Genomic DNA, 18,154 nt, shown 5'->3' on the forward strand with positions numbered 1-18,154 from the left:
GCAATCTATAATAATAAAAGCATAATATGCAAATTAACGGAACGACCGAACAGCAGAACAACCTTCCAGACAACCACGCTATGACATGCACTGGCGCCAGGCCAGCCAAGGTGGGTGCGATGTGATTGGTAGGGGGCCCACCATCGCCCCACCATCGCCCTGCAGAGGGAGGCCCAGGCCAGGGGCCGGGGGGTGGTCAATGGGAAGGGGGGAGGGCTCCCCAATCACCCCAGAGAGGGAAGCCCAGCCACCCTCTGCAGGGAGATCCATCAGGGGATCTGCGGAACCGGGGAACCAGGGTTGTGTGGCAGCAGAAGTGGGCAGTGCCAAGGCAGGTATGGGTGGGGGGCAGGGCCACAAGGTAGACAGGACCACGGCCATGATAGCCCCGGCAGCTGGGGCTGCAAAGGCCTACCCTTGCATGAATTTCGTGCATCGGGCCTCTGGTTATTTAATAAAAACACAGGGAAGTCACTGTTCAAAAACATACTGCTTCACCTATCTCCCACTCTAACACTCAAAATCCCTTCTCGTGCATGTGTCATTTAGTCTTCATTTTTACACTGGGCACCCATTTACCAATGAAAGCAAAACTGAAGCACAGAAAATGAAGTGCCAGGTCCGGGGTCCCCACCACCCCATTATCATCTCTCCTTCTCCAGTGCTATTCCCACCGGCTTGTTCTGCCACTCACAGATGTACATAAACCTGATACAGCTTAGATGCATATTTTCTGAAGGTGGGGAGGCCCTCCCAGGATCTCTTCAAGTCACAAAACTGTAAATAATGACAATCTTAAATAGAAGCCATTAATAGTTCTTTGGGGGGAAAATTCATTTTCTGTATTTTACCATAAATTGTGAGAATAAAATCCACAGAATTTCCTAAATAAAAATACAAAGCACATAACAGGCTATGATTAATTGAGAATGTAAATATAATTAAATTGTTAATACTTGTTTAACTCTTTGTAAAGATACAGAAGCAACAGATTAGCACCTACAGATCAACTAAAATACACAAGCAATCTGACCATGAACTAAAATAAAAATACATATTTTCAGTTAGTAAAAAAAAAAAAAAAAGATGGATTGGCCCTTATTCCTGTTAATATTCCCTGGATTGAGCATGCAATGTCTATAACACAAAAATTAAGTTCTTCATATTCTTGTTATTCTGTCTGTTTTCCACTCAGTTACTGTTATGGTTACTGAGGTTTTTTTTCCTCACTACCAACTTACCAAACCACTGGCTATCACCTGCCTCCGATGTTGTCCATCATAATCACAAAAATCTAAGTAATCAAGATAGGCATCCAAGAAGTAGAGCAGTCTGTTGGGGTAGTCAATAGTTAAGCCATTGGGCCATAAAATCTTGTCTTGGACAATAACAGTGCGCGAACTGCCGTCCATGCTGGCTCGCTCAATACGAGGGTGATGGCCCCAGTCAGACCAGAACATCAGATGTGCACTGTGAAAAGAAACTAGTTACCAATCTGAAAGGACATATTTCAACTTAGAAAAAGGCCTGCAGAGGTTTCTCAGCATGTGGGAGAATTTCTTTTTCTTTCCTTTAGGAACAACAGGCAAAATTTTTCTCCCTTGTATTACATAAAAGGGAACTCTAGGAAACAACATGAAACCAAAGCAGAAAAATCTGGCTTCTATTTTATATTTTTTAATGAAACCATGAAGTATCAAAGTTACAGCAAGCTGACCCATCTATAGCATATTACTGTATACATTCATTAGAAACTTAATTATATAATTCTACAACAATCATATCAATAATTGTATTGCCAAGCTAATAAATCAATGCAGTCTGAAAGTGAACAATCAATTGCCCTTGTGTACTTTATGGCAAACACTATTCAGGTAAAGAAATGATAGAAACAACCAGTTGGATGCCTACCACTTCTATAGAGATGTTTCAACAATGAATTATTTTAAATTTTATGATATGCATATCAGTGACATCATGCTCCTGTAATTTTTCCTTCATGATAATCATGTCAAGGCAAGGTCATTGGAAAAAAAAAAAAAAAGTCTTACCTAAGTCTGGGATCTAATGCTAGTCCCCTCGGCATTGTTACATTTTCACTAATCAGCACAGTCCTGTGGCTCCCATCCAGTTTAGAGACTTCAATTGTTTGCAGAGCATAGTCCGTCCAGTAAAGATTGCGACCCACCCAATCTACCACAAGACTTTCAGTCATGGTGATGCCACTGTCAAGTACCTAAAGACAAAAGTGAATAAAGTGTGAATTCTAAAGGGAATGAGTGATAACATGGAAATCTGGAATATAGCATCTAACTAGCTTGAGAGCATTATGAAATTTTGTCTTCCCATGTAGATAACGACCTAATCAACACTACATTTTTATAGGAAAAACATACAGGATTTTGTGGAATTTATTGGATTAGTATGTGGTTTCAAAGTATTTTAAATTAACAAAAGCTCTATCCATTCCCTAAATTGGCAATCCTATGAAAATTTATAATGCCAAGGTACCAAAAGTAACATCTTGATTAAATGCAAATTATTATAAAATAAATGCAAATTATTATAAAATAAAGTTCTACGGGGCAGAGGAAACATAACCATCAAAGGTCAAGAAACAAATTGGGAGATAGAATGAAAACATAATTAAATTAAAACTACGGAAAGCAACCTCTTAACTCCCCTGGCGCTTCCTTCTGTTCTCATACACCAGAAAAAAATTGCAAAGAGAACCTCATAGATTTTGTGAAGTCTCTACATCATGTGACCTGGAATTCAAAATAATGGATCTGCCTTCAGAGACCACTTCCTTATCTAAAACACGCATAGATTTGGAGTTATGAATGTCCAGGCCTCTTGGGTACAATATCACCCAAAGGGGAATATGAGAGCTACCTAGTATGCAGTAGGATCTTCTCTCACTGGAGAGTAATAGCAAACAGACCCACGACAGTGGAATTAGGCCAAAGGTCAGTAGAAATGTACTTACTACTTTTCTGTCTGTTCCATTTTGAAATGCACTCCAGATTTTGCCCTGAGTTCCATCAGACCAAAAGACACGACCACTGACTGAATCAAAATCAACAGCTACAATGTGAGAACCACCCTCGATAAGTGCATAGATATTGTGGACCTGGGAGGTGATATTGTCAGCAATAATTTGGTTCTGACTTGCCACAAGTAACAGAAGACTTTCAGATGCTGTCAAAGAAGAAAACGCAAAAGTATCACTGATTCTGGAAGAAAACAAAGCTAAAGCATCTCAAATACTTGATGTAATACTTTTGTTAACAGAGGAAGATGTAATTCCAAACTATAGTAATGGGGAAATACAAAAATCTCTTTAAAAATATTTTTAAATTATTCCATGCCTTGCCTACATTACATAGTTAGCTGATTTTCACAAGTATTTAAAGTAAGCTTTTTCCAAAATATTTTTCTTCCTTTAATTATATTGTCTAAATATCAATATGAAGTGAACTATACTTGCATTCTTCCTATTCCTAGTTACTTTCATACTTTGCTTATCTTCTTTCCTAAATTATTGGCTTCTTTAAAGCAGAAATCATGTCAAATAATTTTTCCAAAGGCATTCAGCTGTCAGAGACTTCTAATTATCTCACAATATCCCCTCTACTTTGTTTTAGCCTCCTTTATTTGCAGCTGAGTTAATATCCTAATATATAGTGTAATCACTTTCACATAATAGAAACTGAACTAATATTGGGCAAATTGAATGCATTATGCTCATTATATAAAGATATTAAAATACAGAAGTCATTTTTAAATAATGTAAAAAAACATGTTATTATTCTAAATAATTTTTTAAAATCATCTTCTGCTGTATATGTTTTGACCTCTATTTTCCAAAGTACAAGATCCATCATTTGACTCCTAATCAACATTTTCAAATATCTACATACAACATTTGATCTTAAGCTTTGGGGTATGTTGTTAACTGGAGTTAGTTCACTTTCAAGTTCAGTCATTACCTGTAACTTTGCAAGTCTTCCCATCAGTGTCTAACATGTATTCTTTATCACACCAACACCGGAAAGAACCTCTTGTATTGTAACAATGTTGGCTACAAAAGCCTGGATTATCACATTCATCTATGTCTTCACAGGTCTTAGAATCATTAGCAAGCAGGTATCCCAAAGGACATAGGCATTGAGCCCCAAAGGGCCCTTGAACACACTGGTGAGTACAACCAGCATTTAAAGTTGAGCAGCTCTCCTGGTCTAGAATAAAGAAAGAGAATAAGAAAGGGGGAAAGTGAAGAATCTTTGCTTCTTTGGTTCACCCTGCTGCAAATATTTGTCATATAGTCTAAGGCTACCTTCAACATAAAACCCAGGTAAGAGCTGAGAGCAGCACTCACTTGGATGAATTCCACAGGCTAGTCAGTGTCTGCTCTGATAGACCTAAGGATTTATTATTCTTCACATCCATTGGACTTGGACCATTTTCTTCACTACACCCCTCTATTATAATTCCATTTAGACCAATGTGAGAAACTTGGGGAAATATTGGTGACATCAAGAAACACAACTTTCATTAATCAAGCATGCAAAGACACCTAAATTACTTCTCATTTGCTTTCTGTTATTCTACCCATATAGAAATAGAAGATAAGACTGACATTATGAGCAAGGGCTGGAATGTTTATGAAAGTGAATAAATGGAAGGGGAAAGGCAACTGGAATACTAGAGAGCACAGGTCCACAAACATCATTCTTTAATTTCAGGGCCAAAACAGCAATGCCTGAAGCCACCCAAACATAGCTCACATGCCTGGAGATGCAAATGCCCTCTATTTCCATGTAACTTATTATAAGAGTGATGACACAAAACATGCACTAGAAGGGGAAGTAAGTCAAATTGATTAGAACATTTTCAGCACAAACACAACACATATAAAATCATAAAAATAAATACTTTGCATTCGTACCTGGCTGAGGTTCATCTGAGAGTGAGCATTGATTAAAGAGGGAAGAAAGAAAGGACAGTAATTAGGATTACATGCCAATCACAGAATTCTAATCACAGCCAACACAAATCCCTGGGCTTCATTTGTTTTGTGGCAACTTCTGATTGAAATTAGAAAATATTAAAGTTAGAAACTTTTGAGTCCATTACCAATAGAACCAAATTTAATTAGAGAATCTAATGGCCTCAGTTAGTCTTATTTTTTAAAATGATTACATAAAAAAGAAGTACAAACACAGAACCAAGTGCAAAGGATTTAATGAGAAATATTATCCAGTGATGATTTATTTGAATCATGATGCTTATCCCTACACAGATTTGAACTCAGAGAGGAACTGAAATCTCTTCCTCAAAAGCTACATGGTGATTATGACAATGGTTATGCACAGCAGGCCGCTGGTCAGAATGAACTTATGGCCAGAAAACTGGGAACTTACTGCAAAGTGGGGATTCATCTGTCCCATTGGGGCAGTTAGAGACGCCATCACATACTGCACTCAGATTCACACAGATGCTATGGCCAGGGCACTGCCATTGCCAATTGGGACAGCGAAAGGCTTGAGTAGGGCAGTCCTTCTCATCACTCATATCCCTGCAGTCATTGTCCCCATCACAGACCCACTCTCTGTAGATGCAGTTTCCATTGGCACAAAGGAAATGGGATGGGGAGCAGGTCTTGAGCACACAGCCATTGTGCTCATCAGATCCATGGATGCAGTCTGGGTGCCCATCACACTCCCAGACCCCTGGGATGCAGAGACCATCTGATTGGCACTGAAATTCATCTGGGTGGCACATACCAGGAGGCCTGGTTTCTAAAAGAAAAGCATGGGGAAGATAGGCTTGTGAATGCAATTTTTAATTCCTTTTATATAATCCCTATAGGAAACAGTTTTGGATCAAGGATAGGTTTATAATAATGACTAAAATAAATATTAAAATGTAAAAATGATACACATAGTGTATTCTCCAATATTGTGGTAAATAGAAATCTTTATGTGTCTGATTCGTTGATCGAACAACAAAAGAACATGATGCACAGCTCTTGAATAGAAGATAAATCCCTCAGTCAAAAGAACATTCTATTTCCTGCATTTATTATGTTCATTCAATTATAGAATAAATCATAAAATACAGCTGTCTCTTTATTAAAGAATCACGAGAGCATTTCAATTGTACTTAATTAGCTATGGTTACTTTGACTTTCATGTGTTCAATAATATATTTGGATGTCATAATTGTTCCTCAAATGAGCTGTATCCGATGAAACCAGCACACATTAAGCAAAAGGTGACAGTAAGCCCTTAATTCTTTGCAAAGTTTCCACGGTTCATCAAGTAATTCTTGAGAGATAGATAAGAACTGTCTCCCTATTTCACAGAAATAAGCCCTAATCTCCCCAACCCCCCAGGAACCTAGAAAGGCAACAGCAAGTCATTAGTACCTGGAACTGTAACCTCAGATCATCACAGAAGTCTGTTTTCAATGTGACATAGGAAAATCAGTGACTAAGAATTTCTGGGTGTGGTGCACACCTATAAAGCATGTAATCATTTTATTTAACTTTTCTTTTTATCCATAGATTTAAGCACTTCTTTTCTGATTGAGTAGAATTGATAGAAACCTACTGTTTATGGTCTAAAATACCATTATTCAAAAAAAAAATACCATTATTCAAACAAATGACTACTTCACGGACAATTTTTTACAAGTTTAAAATCCATGTAACACAAAAAGTAGGCAATTGCAAACCCTGTTCATTATAGGTTTCCAGCCTTTGTAGAATGTAGGTCTATTAATTTATATTCCACGAAGTTCTCCTTGAACCCTCTGAGCAGAAGGGGTTCTCTGAGCCTTCATAGAATTTCATCTGTATCATTTCTAAGGCCCTTGTAACTGACCACCTTGCTTTAATATCTCTTACTTTCTATAATTACTCTTACTAGACTCTTCTAACACTTAATATATATATCTTAGCAGATATTCAACCAAAAACCACTGAAAGAATAAATTCATTAGGGTCAATATGTAATTCTGCCCCATATTATATTCATACCATGATTTGACCTATATATTGAGATTTTTAAGAAACCATTAAAACACCATTTTATATGCTAAGTCTCAAGAATTTGAGACACACTAATTTGGGATGGCCTAGGAAAACTTAGTAGTAAAAACAAAAATATCTAAGAAATAGTTAAACTACCTAAGAAACTATGTGAAAGTTCCCATTTATACAACTAATTCACAAATCATAAATCATTACTTGGTAATGTGTTGGCAACTTCATTACTTGTTTAATACTGCATTCCTTTGACAATACTTTGTAATTCAGACTGCTGTTTTCCCTCCAGTTTGTCTAAGCTAGAGAACATCTGACAGAATTTCAATGCTGATAGAATGAAATGATTCCTTTATCTGAAACATGCTGGGTCTAGGGTACTTACGACAGTCTTCCTCATCAGAGTGGTCGATGCAGTCAAAAACACCATCACAATGATATACATTGCTAATACACTTATTCTCACTGGCACATTTGAATTGAGAAGCAGTGCAATTAATTACTAAGAATGAAAGAAAAGAAAGCATTAGAAATCAGCTCAATGAGATTGAGATTTTTCTAAACATCATGAATGAAAAGATAGCAATCCTCTTACCACAACCATTCTCATCAGATCCGTCAACACAGTCCTTGTCCCCATCACAGACATAAACCAGGTCAATACACCGATGGTCAGGGCAATGAAACTGACTTGGCAGGCATGTCGCTGTAAAGTCTAATATCATCCAAAATCAAAACCAAATAAAAGTTTATTTATTGTTCAATGTGCAGCAGAGCCAAATTGAAAAATGCTAAAGAAATAGATGATATTTTAATTGTACATACGTTCAAAATTCCTTCAACTTAGCTACATTGCCAAAGTCAGACCAGCAAGAGCACTCAAAATTAGGACAGTTTTTTCAAAAAAGGAATAAAAAGACTACCAGTGAATCTCAGAGGAAAGGGAGGGGAAGGGGAGGGGAATTAACTAAAGAACTTATATGTAGATATTCATAATCAATCGACACAGGCAATAGTGCAGTGAAGGCCTGAGGAGGGGGCAGTAACGGGGAGGAGGGGGTCAATGGGGAAAAAAGGAAGACACCTGTAATATTTTCAACAAAAAAAGATAAATTTAAATAGTAATATTAATAATAATAAATAAATAAGCTAGGCTATAAAAAAGAATATCATGGGCAAAGTCAAAAACAGTGATTACACCCTGAAAAGTAGACCACACTTAGAAAGTTAGCATCAGGGGTTTGAACTGATTACTGGTAAGTCCAGGACTCCACTAAAGCTAAGCAATGGAGCCCAACTAGGCAGCATTCATTAGCCTGATCTTCATGCTTAGTAGCAATAGTGTACGGACCGATCGTGATAACTGGATTTAATCCAGAGTCTAATCACAACAATTCTAAAAACCCAGGGCCTGCTTTGCTGAAGAGACCCAGCCTTAGAATCAAGTGTGCTGGCTGCCCATCCACTGAGGAAGTTGCCTTAAATATCTGACATAATAAAGAGCTAATATGGTAATTAGACTGAGCAGCAGGACCACTGTCCGGACAACCTTCCAGATGAAGCCAGGGCTACGAGGGCCGGCTGAGGCTGCGAAGGGATGCCAGGGCCAAGTCCCTTACACGAATTTCTTGAATCGGGCCTCTAGTAGATTTATAAAATGTGAAAGCCAGAAGGGATCGTAAAGCTCATCTATTCCAGAAGGAAAGTGACTTGCCTAGTCATGCAACCAAAACTAGAATTTAGTCCAGGGAAATTCACTCCACCTTAAACCATTATCAAAGACATGACAACCTAAAGAAAATTAGTACTGGCAAGATAAAAAGCAGATGGGTAAGATGAGTGATAATTTGAATGTTCTGTACCTCTATATTCTACTGCCTTCTTCAGTATCAAATGAAAAGAAAAACAAGAGTAAAATATCTGGATTATATTTATATGATTTAGGGGGGAAAAACAAATTTGTTTTAAATATCTGAACAGTTAGTTGAGAGATCTTTTTCAGTTTCTATCTGGGTGTTAGACATCAGAGACAGTCCTCATTTTGCTTCCAAAAAATCTCAATATTTAGGGGGAGTCTAAGCCTCCCATACCTTTGCTCTATAGCCTTTTAATACAAGGATCGACAGATGGAATAACAGTAGCTAAGATACAATGAAAATCGTGGGAGCCTTAGAGGAAAGTGTGCAAGGCCTACTGATGGTTTAAATCTATTTACTAGGATGATCATCATCAATCAACCAAGAGAAATCCATTCAAAACTTACTGCAGTGCTTCTCATCAGATCCATCCCCACAATCATTATCTGTGTCACAGACCCAGTTCCAAGAGATGCAGTGGTGATTATCACAGGTGAAGTAAGATGCAGGGCAGGAAGTGAGTTCCTGGGTGGGGCAGTTCTGCTCATCACTGCCATCCACACAGTCACTGTGCCGGTCACAGTGCCAGGATGCAGGGATGCACTCTCCTCCGTGGGCACAGGTGAACGCTGACGGCGAACAGGAATTATCTGTAACAGAAACAAACTGATCATGAAGACAATCTTTTAAATGAGTTCTTGCCTTGTAAAGGCCCAATTCTTCTCCTTTTCCCATAGGAGCATTATACAAAATAAGGAGAAATGTGCATCATTCAAATGTTCCTTTTCCTTTCCCTCCTCCTCCTCCTCCTCCTCATCATCATCATCTGGCATTTACTTAACAATGATCATATTCCAGGCACTTTTCTACATGCTTTATATTTTTTTTCTCTCTCTTAATCCTCCTAAGAATATAGTGATGTACACAAAATCATCTGCATTTTACAGATGAGGAAACTGAGGCTATGAGAGATTTAGGAATCTGCCCAGGATTAAAAGCATAAAATGTGACTTTAAGGCCCGTCCTTTACTTTTAAGCTTATTTCCTCCAGTAACAGTTTCAAATTCGGTGTTCACATTGCATGGTGTTGAAGATCAAAACCAAAAATATGTAAAATAAAGATTGTTTATGGAACACACACACAAAAAAAATCTCAGTCTACAGAAAGCTTGACAGTGTATCATTTGAAAAATGCAAATTAATAAAATGTTTCAGTAAAAATCTGCACTTTTAGAAAAAGGAAAATAATACACAAAAGAAAAATTTTTTTAGAAATTTCAGAAAAATGTACAAATGGGCATGTTCACTTTCAAATGTCACTTTTTTTCTCTCTAAAAAGACAATATTAATCTCACCTTGGTAGAAATTTCTGAGATTTCAACTGTCCACTATCTTTTATTTTTTAATGGAATATTTTTGTATGTTGCCATACCATGTATTAAGCTCCAAAATTTATAAACTAGATTACCATAAAATACATAAGTAAAGAGCACCATTTCATTCCTAATTCATTTTATACCAAAGGAGGGGTAAGAGTGGAATACAGCCCATGAGATTTTCAAAAGCTATTAGTATAAATCCTATTCTGTGATTACATTATCTCAGACACTAAAGATTCTATCTAGTTTGTTTTGATATGACTTTTTGAGGAGCTTGACAACATGGAAAGACTGCACTGGCCCAACAGCCAATGTCAAAAATATATATTTTACTGAAGATAGTCCAAATCAATATGAGAAATCATTTGCAACATTGTCTATGAATGATATTTATTGTTCAGCTTCCTAAAATCTGAAATCTTTCAAAATACTTTTTTCCCATAGAGATAACCCATGTTTTCCTGTTAAGCCCACTTCTTTCTATTCATCCCAGAAATTATCTCCAGCCTATAAGCTACTTACTAAACATCCCACATAGATGCTCATCACTGTTATCATGACAGTCATCAATGCCATCACAGCGGTAGTAGCTGGGCACACATCTGCCATTGGTACACGGGAAGGAAAAGGAGCCACATTGCTCCATGGGCGGTTCGTGGGACGGGTCTTCCACGCACGTCAAGTGATTAGAAGTCAGGCTCATTCCATAGGGGCAACCACACACCCGCTGGAAATTTGGCACTGGGAAGCAGAAGTGGCTGCAGTCGCCATTTGGGTTGGTGGGTCGACTACAATAGTTAGAACCTGAAAAAGCCATGTCCAGACATAGAGAGTTAATCACATTTCCATTAGGTTGATCACAGGTATTATTTGTGACGAAAAACAAATGGGAAAGAAAACTCTTCAGACCCAATACCAAAAAGCACCTTCCTCTTGGAAACCAGCATGCCAAATATAACATTCAATATGAAAATAGAAAAGTGCTAAACTGTATTTCTTCCAGCAACACGTTTAGAATTAGCAGAGTTGAACTGAGATTTTTTTTTTTAAGTAAGTCTTGCAGTATTAAACTATCTGGGAGATAGGAATAATATAAATATCTATATTAAGTAATAAGTACTTAAAGAAAAAAGGAGCTACTGTATTAAATACATCCATGTAAAAGAGCATGGCAATCTCACTCACCAATCTGGGTATGGTCATCATATGACTTCACATGCATTATATTACTGATGCCACTCCGGATAACTGTCATCTCTCCACCATCCGTTTTCCTGACTCGAACAATAGCACCCAGTCTCCAGTCAGTAAAAAATACATAGTCTAAGAAGAAACATGGGTGATTAGTATTTTTGTCACGGCTCACTTTTAAATCACTTAAAAATATGCAATAGGTTTGTAATGTTTCTTGCAAATGTCAGAAGCTTCTCCCATAAATGCCTGAAATATGATTTGAGTACTCATTTTCCATGACTTGTTACTCTCTAAAAAGGACTCTTAATGAGCCTGTATATTTATTAGTACTAGGGTTCATATTCAGGCAGACATGGATGGAGTATCGTGATGGCATTTAATAGCAGTTAGGTTTAGACTTCCATGGGTGAAAGTAAAACATTAAGAAACCTCAGGATTCTTCTAGAGAACATTGGAGGGTGCCCCATAAAACTGAGTTCTAGCCAAAACCGGTTTGGCTCAGTGGATAGAGCGTCGGTCTGCGGACTGAAAGGTCCCAGGTTCGATTCCGGTCAAGGGCATGTGCCTTGGTTGCGGGCGCATCCCCATTGGGGGGTGTGCAGGAGGCGGCTGATCGATGTTTCTAACTCTGTCCCTCTCCCTTCCTCTCTGTAGAAAGTCAATAAAATATATTTAAAAGAAAAAAAAAAAAAGACTGAGTTCTTACCCAGCTAAAGTACTAACCTGATCAGTGCTGCTAGGCAAATACTTAACTGTGTGAAGGCTCATTTTCCTTGGAACATTAAGGCAATAAACTATAACTCATCTCTAAGCTTCCTTCCAGGTCAAAAATTCCATATCCCATGTCTTAGTGGGATATACTTTTTAAATATATTTTTTTTAAAAAAACATTTTACACTCAGTTTTAATAAAAAATTGTTGAAAAGGAAAAGTGCAGGTCTAGTCCAAAAAGGAACTTTCAAGATATGTTTGGGGGTCAATAAAAATTATCCACAGAAGTGTGCCCATACTTACAACCACATTAATGTTCCAAGAAACTCAAAATCCTTTCTAATGAAAGGGTAGTATGCAAATTAACCATCACTCTGTCACAAAGATGGCCACGCTCATAGCCACAAGATGGTGGCGACCAGTCCTCTCAGCCCCGCCAAAGTCCCCCAGTCCCGGGGGGGGGGGGGCTGCTGAGAGCAGGCAGCGTGAGTGGCCTGGCGGAATGCTTGCTTTGTCGCCACGGTGATGAGGCAAGCGTTCCACGCCTGGCCACGGATGGGCCTCTGGGCCGCAGAGAGCCTCTGGGCAGCGGGCGTGGAGCAGCCAGGCCCTGCAGAGAGCCACTGGCACGTTGATTCGTGGGCAGAGCTACTAGTAGTAAGATAAAAATTTAATCATATTCACTTTACACAACAAAAGCAGAAAAGTAAACATACACATTTTGATGCTTTCTAACAAGAATTAAATCAAAGTGGATTTTCTCTTTAACAGCAGCGCAAACAACTAAAAATTCCAACTAACCAGATAATGAGTGAGATGTCACAATTTTTATCATTAAACCAGTTTTCCTTATCTACGGTCTAATCAATGACTCATCAGTCCCTGGACTCACTAAATATTATCTGGACTGACTGGCAATCTCAGTCCCCATACTCATGAAGGAATTTTACTGCACTTAAATAGGCAAGGAATCCAATAAACCTTTTTGTCCTGTGTGGTGTGACAGTCAAGCAAATCTAGCCTTTGTTAAAAATATGTATAATTTACACCGAGTTGCACAATAAAAGAAATTTCCATAAGGGCAGTGTTGGAAGAAACTATTATTATTATTATTATTATTATTATTATTATTTTGAACATACTGTGCTTTCATGGGTTTGCACTCAAATTTTTTTTTCACACTGATGAAACCAAAAGTCACTGCAACTACATTTTCATTCAATCCCAGAACATTCCAGCAAAGAGCAGATAAAATTTTAACATTTCATAATGTTCCTGTGTGACAACAAATAGCATGTGACTGACATCATTATTGAAAAGGGGGGGGGGGGTAAATATAATTGACTCATCAAAAATCTCATAAAAGCATTGCTTAAATACTTTTAAGTACCATGCACTCCTCCACAGATAAACAGACAGCAGGATGGAATACGCAATATATTTACTAGCTATTCATTCCACATTATATGCATGTGAGAAAGTCTTTGATTTATAGTCAGTGTCTAGTTTTTATAAAGCACTGTGCTGATTATTCAGTAGGAGGTTTCAACCAGGGACACAACTAGCATTATGGGGTAAGGCTTTTGGTTGATCACAAAAGGGCACCACCCCCCAAACTGGGCTACTTATGATTTGTCAAACAAAAGCAGGATAGATTTTAGTCTCTCCTCAACCTCTTGGCCTGGCCGTTGAAGCTATACAATTATTCACAGAACCATGTCTTCAGGACTAAACAAATCTCCTATTTTATGTGCCAAGCTACATTCTTATTCCCAGCAACTCAATTCAAAATTGAGCATGCCTACTACATGTAATTGTAGCATGCCTACTACAAAATTGTAGCATGCCTACTATACTCAGGAGTGGAGTTGAGCCCTGGCTAGTGTTGTTCTGTGGTTAGAGCACTGGCCCGTTCATGGAAGGGTCATGGGTTCGATTCCCAGTCAAGGGCATGTACCTGGGTTGCAGGTTCAATCCTGCATGCAGAAGGCAACCAATCAATGTGTCTCTCTTACATAGATGTTTCTCTCTCTCTCTCTCTCTCTCTCTCTACCCCTTCCTCTTTCCCTTCCACTCTCTCTAAAAAGCAATGGGAAAAACATCCCAGGGTGAGGGTTAACAAAAAACAAAACACAACAAAAAAAAATTTATTTTAAAAAAAGAGGGTCAATGGGGGTAAATAAAGGGGACATATGTAATACTTTCAACAATAAATATGTTTAAAAAAAAAAAAAAGAGGGAAGCTGAGAAGGAAAACTGATACATTAGTGTGATCACTGTTGCTATAGTTACCCAAACTCCATGCTCCCAGCAATCGTTACTAGTAGCATTAAATTATTTAGAAAAGAAAAAAAAAAAAACTATGTCTTGCTATATTATATTCTTCATAAGCCATATCCTAACATTTCTATATAACAAAGATAATGTTACCCAAGATTGTGACTAAAAAGCTTCAGTTATTCAGTGAGTATACAGTTGATGGATATATGTAATAGTTTTTCCACAAAAATTCTGAAGAGGTTCTTGCAACCATCAGAGAATGAAATGATACAATGTTACTGCAGCTCTTGATGTTTTAATCTTCAAAATGATGAAGGCCATAATTTACTATTTCTTTGTTTAATATTTATATAATAGAGTACTTGGTATGTTAAATTGTATAGTATGTGTATTCTATAATGTGCTATACCCATACAAGTTGTCAATATTATTATCTAACAGTATTTTAAACAAAAAATATATTCTAAAAGTGAAATATTCAATCAAAAAACCAAGCATTTTGTCTATACATAATAGCACCATTTTCATTTTTGTATTCTAATGTGAGATTTACCAGAATTGTGAGATTGCTAAATGAGAGTGAGTCTACTATTACAACTTGCGAAGGATAAAAACAGCACACACTTTTATCACTTCAAAGCATACCTTGAAAGATGGTAAGTCCAAACGGATGTGTCATCTGCTGAATATGGCCCAGGACTCGTCTGTCTAAACCATCAAAGGTGCTGTGCTCAATTTTATCCAATAAGGCATCTACCCAGTACAATCGTAAAGCACTAAAATAATAAAGTTATTTAGTTAATAGTTATCCAGAAAATAGCAAATGAGGGTATTCAAAAACAGTATGTTCAGTTGACACATTTAATAAACATTTTTAAAACTTATACTCGTTAAAAATTCAAGTTTTATGCATTCCCCCCACCCTCACCCCCCTACAAAAAAAGATATAGCTACTTTTATGAAGTGATTTTCAATTAAGTGTCTTAGAAAACTTGAAATGTTGTCGAGTTAGGAATTTTTCTCTTTATTAAATAAATAAATGAAGAAAAATATTAATAGCTAATTATGTTTGAAAAGTTAAATACATTTCTTCCTTTTTTTTATCCTATAAACTACTTTGGCATATCTGTAAGCTTATTTGCCCTGTCACTTTTTCCTGTATCTACTATATCAGTGATGGCGAACCTATGGCATGCGTGTCAGCACTGACACGCGTAGCCATTTCTGATGACACGCGGCCGCATGCCGACGATGAAACATTTGCTGCTCCTGAGGATGAAACATTTGTGACTAGAGTCTTGGAGTTAGTTTTTTCCTCAAAGTGACACACTACCCGAGTTATGCTCGGTTTTTTGGCAAAGTTTGACACACCAAGCTCAAAAGGTTGCCCATCACTGTACTATATCTACCTCGAAAATTCTACTTCAAAAATTCTCCCAGCCCTGGCCAATTTGGCTCCCAGCATTGGCCTGTGGACTGAAAGGTCCTGGGTTTGATTCCGGCCAAGGGCACATGCCCAGGTTGTGGGCTCGATCCCCAGTAGGGAGTGTGCAGGAGACAACCGATCAATGATGTTTCTTTCTCTCTCTTCCTCTCTGAAATCAATTAAAAAAAAATTTTTTTTTTAAATTCTTCCAGACTAAATATAGACAAATGTACATTTGATTGACACAAAGATTTCCTAGCCTCAAGATGCTCCTTATAACAATTACACATGACCTCCATTTCATCAAATCCCTATCCTACTTCTAATGAGGTTTAGGCCTTGTCTCCTCCATACTGATCTTCCACAAGATCATATCATTCTGCTCCTCTAGCAATTTCCTTAAAATATTCATGAATGTGGTAGTTTTTGTCCCAGCAGAAACTGGCTTACTGTGTTTGTGTCTTTTATGTTATTATAGCATTCCAAGTCCTTCTCTCATTGCCAATCAATGATGTAAAAATACATGAGGGCAAGTAGTACCAGTTTCTTCACTCCATCATATTTTCACATATTGTCTCTTAGGCGTTCCTCAGTAAATGGGAACTCAGTAATTTGGGATGATTCCTACTTACCTCCAATCAATGGCCAATCCATTGGGCCATCCAAGAGTAGTATTTACTATAGGCAAAAGGTTAGATCCATCACCCCACGCTCTCAAGATTTTAGCAGGACGGAACCAATCAGTGAAGAATATATACCTAGAAAAAGCAGTGATAAATCAGAGATGTTAACACTGGGACATATTACATACCTTAGAAAGATTTAGCACAAGCACAGATTCTCCAGGGACTTGCTGCAAATAATTTCATTTTCTTTATTGGGCTTACATTTGGGGGGGGGGGGGAGAGAGAGACATATTGTTTATTAAGCATATTTAGTATACAACTGATCTAATTAATTAAAGGCTCAGTTTTCAATATATAACCAAATTCACAAATACAAATAACATGAAATGGACATCCAGAGCAGAGCCACTGTTCCAGACATAGAACCTACAATTATTGTCACCAAGTAGATTTTTTTAAAAGGCACAATTCAGGTTATATTTTAAATATTCCATGTTGTTCAAATGAAATAATAAGCTGTGAGCAAGGAAATTATTTTCTCTCTGAATTTAACATCCTGGATCCACTACATCACTCTTCAGTCATCTTCCACGAGAAACAGATTAATTTATAGGGAAGCTTTTCAAGTCGACATGACTCTTAAACATTATCTTACTCAAGATATCTCTTTTTATTCTAAGGAGCAACAAAAAGATAAGTCTTGGGTGGGGGAGGGGGATTTTTTCTTTCATTAGAGCATTAGGAATTAAAATTAGTCTTTTCTGAAATATGACTTCATATTATTTAAATGTAGTTATTAAGAAAGGAATGTAACAGCTTTTCAAAACCAAATGCCAAAGATTTAGTTTAACATAAATTCATTCAAAAATAAACAATTTAACTCTCTAAAGGGTAATAAAATTTCATATCAATAGTATCATTTTTCTTATATTTATTCCATAAGGAGAAAATTAGAATATAAAATATTCTAGAGACCAAATACAGAATTGTTAGGCTTTCCACTCAAACAGACCTGAAATTTAAATATTACCTGTTGCTTAAAAAGTGTGGAACCCTCACCATGGTTGAGCATTGACCTATGAACCACAATTCCCATCAGGGCACATGCACAGGTTGCAGATTCAATCACAGTAGGAGGCGTGCAGGAGGCAGCCAATCAATGAGATCTTGTCATTGACGTTTCTCTCTCTCTCTCTCTCTCTCTCTCTCTCTCTCTCTCTCTCTCTCCTCCACCCCCCCCCCCCTCTTCCTCTCTGAAATATTTAAAAATATATACATATTTTTTAAGTGTGGGTTCCTGGGCAGGTTACTTTTATCTCTCTGAGCCTCAGATTAATTATCTCTAAAACAGGTATTATATATATCCCACTCACAAACTAGCTTTTGGATTAGATGACATTATACATGTACAGTGCTTACTATGTGCCAAGTGAACAAGGCTTTAGTGAATTATCAGTCTTTTTTTCTTCTGTTTTTCCATTCAAATACAACTGCTGCTGGGACTGGGATGGTCTTATTGTGGTGTAGTGTGGCAGGATTCCAAGCAGGGCCACCCAGGACCACCTTGCAGACCCAGACCCATGCTAGGTACCAGCAGGGGCCATGGCACCCCACCAGCTCCTTGCTCTGCA

At 37.6% G+C, this 18,154-nt stretch overlaps 1 protein-coding gene across 1 annotated transcript in view; it reads right to left on the reverse strand.

Annotated features, from left to right (window-relative positions):
* LRP2 (LDL receptor related protein 2) overlaps positions 1-18,154 on the reverse strand; it is a 174,581-nt gene that overhangs the window by 99,054 nt on the left and 57,373 nt on the right. The window contains exons 19-30 of the mRNA XM_054723511.1: positions 16,530-16,655; positions 15,117-15,247; positions 11,472-11,609; positions 10,809-11,090; positions 9,315-9,557; positions 7,647-7,766; positions 7,437-7,553; positions 5,427-5,804; positions 3,993-4,241; positions 2,990-3,201; positions 2,052-2,236; positions 1,242-1,470 (exon numbers count right to left, since the gene is read on the reverse strand). Of these exons, the coding sequence (XP_054579486.1) occupies positions 1,242-1,470; positions 2,052-2,236; positions 2,990-3,201; positions 3,993-4,241; positions 5,427-5,804; positions 7,437-7,553; positions 7,647-7,766; positions 9,315-9,557; positions 10,809-11,090; positions 11,472-11,609; positions 15,117-15,247; positions 16,530-16,655 (2,410 nt within the window). The remainder of the gene's footprint in view (positions 1-1,241; positions 1,471-2,051; positions 2,237-2,989; positions 3,202-3,992; positions 4,242-5,426; positions 5,805-7,436; positions 7,554-7,646; positions 7,767-9,314; positions 9,558-10,808; positions 11,091-11,471; positions 11,610-15,116; positions 15,248-16,529; positions 16,656-18,154) is intronic.

The sequence above is a fragment of the Eptesicus fuscus genome, chromosome 11, assembly GCF_027574615.1.
Source record: "Eptesicus fuscus isolate TK198812 chromosome 11, DD_ASM_mEF_20220401, whole genome shotgun sequence".
Taxonomy (NCBI): Eukaryota; Metazoa; Chordata; class Mammalia; order Chiroptera; family Vespertilionidae; genus Eptesicus; species Eptesicus fuscus.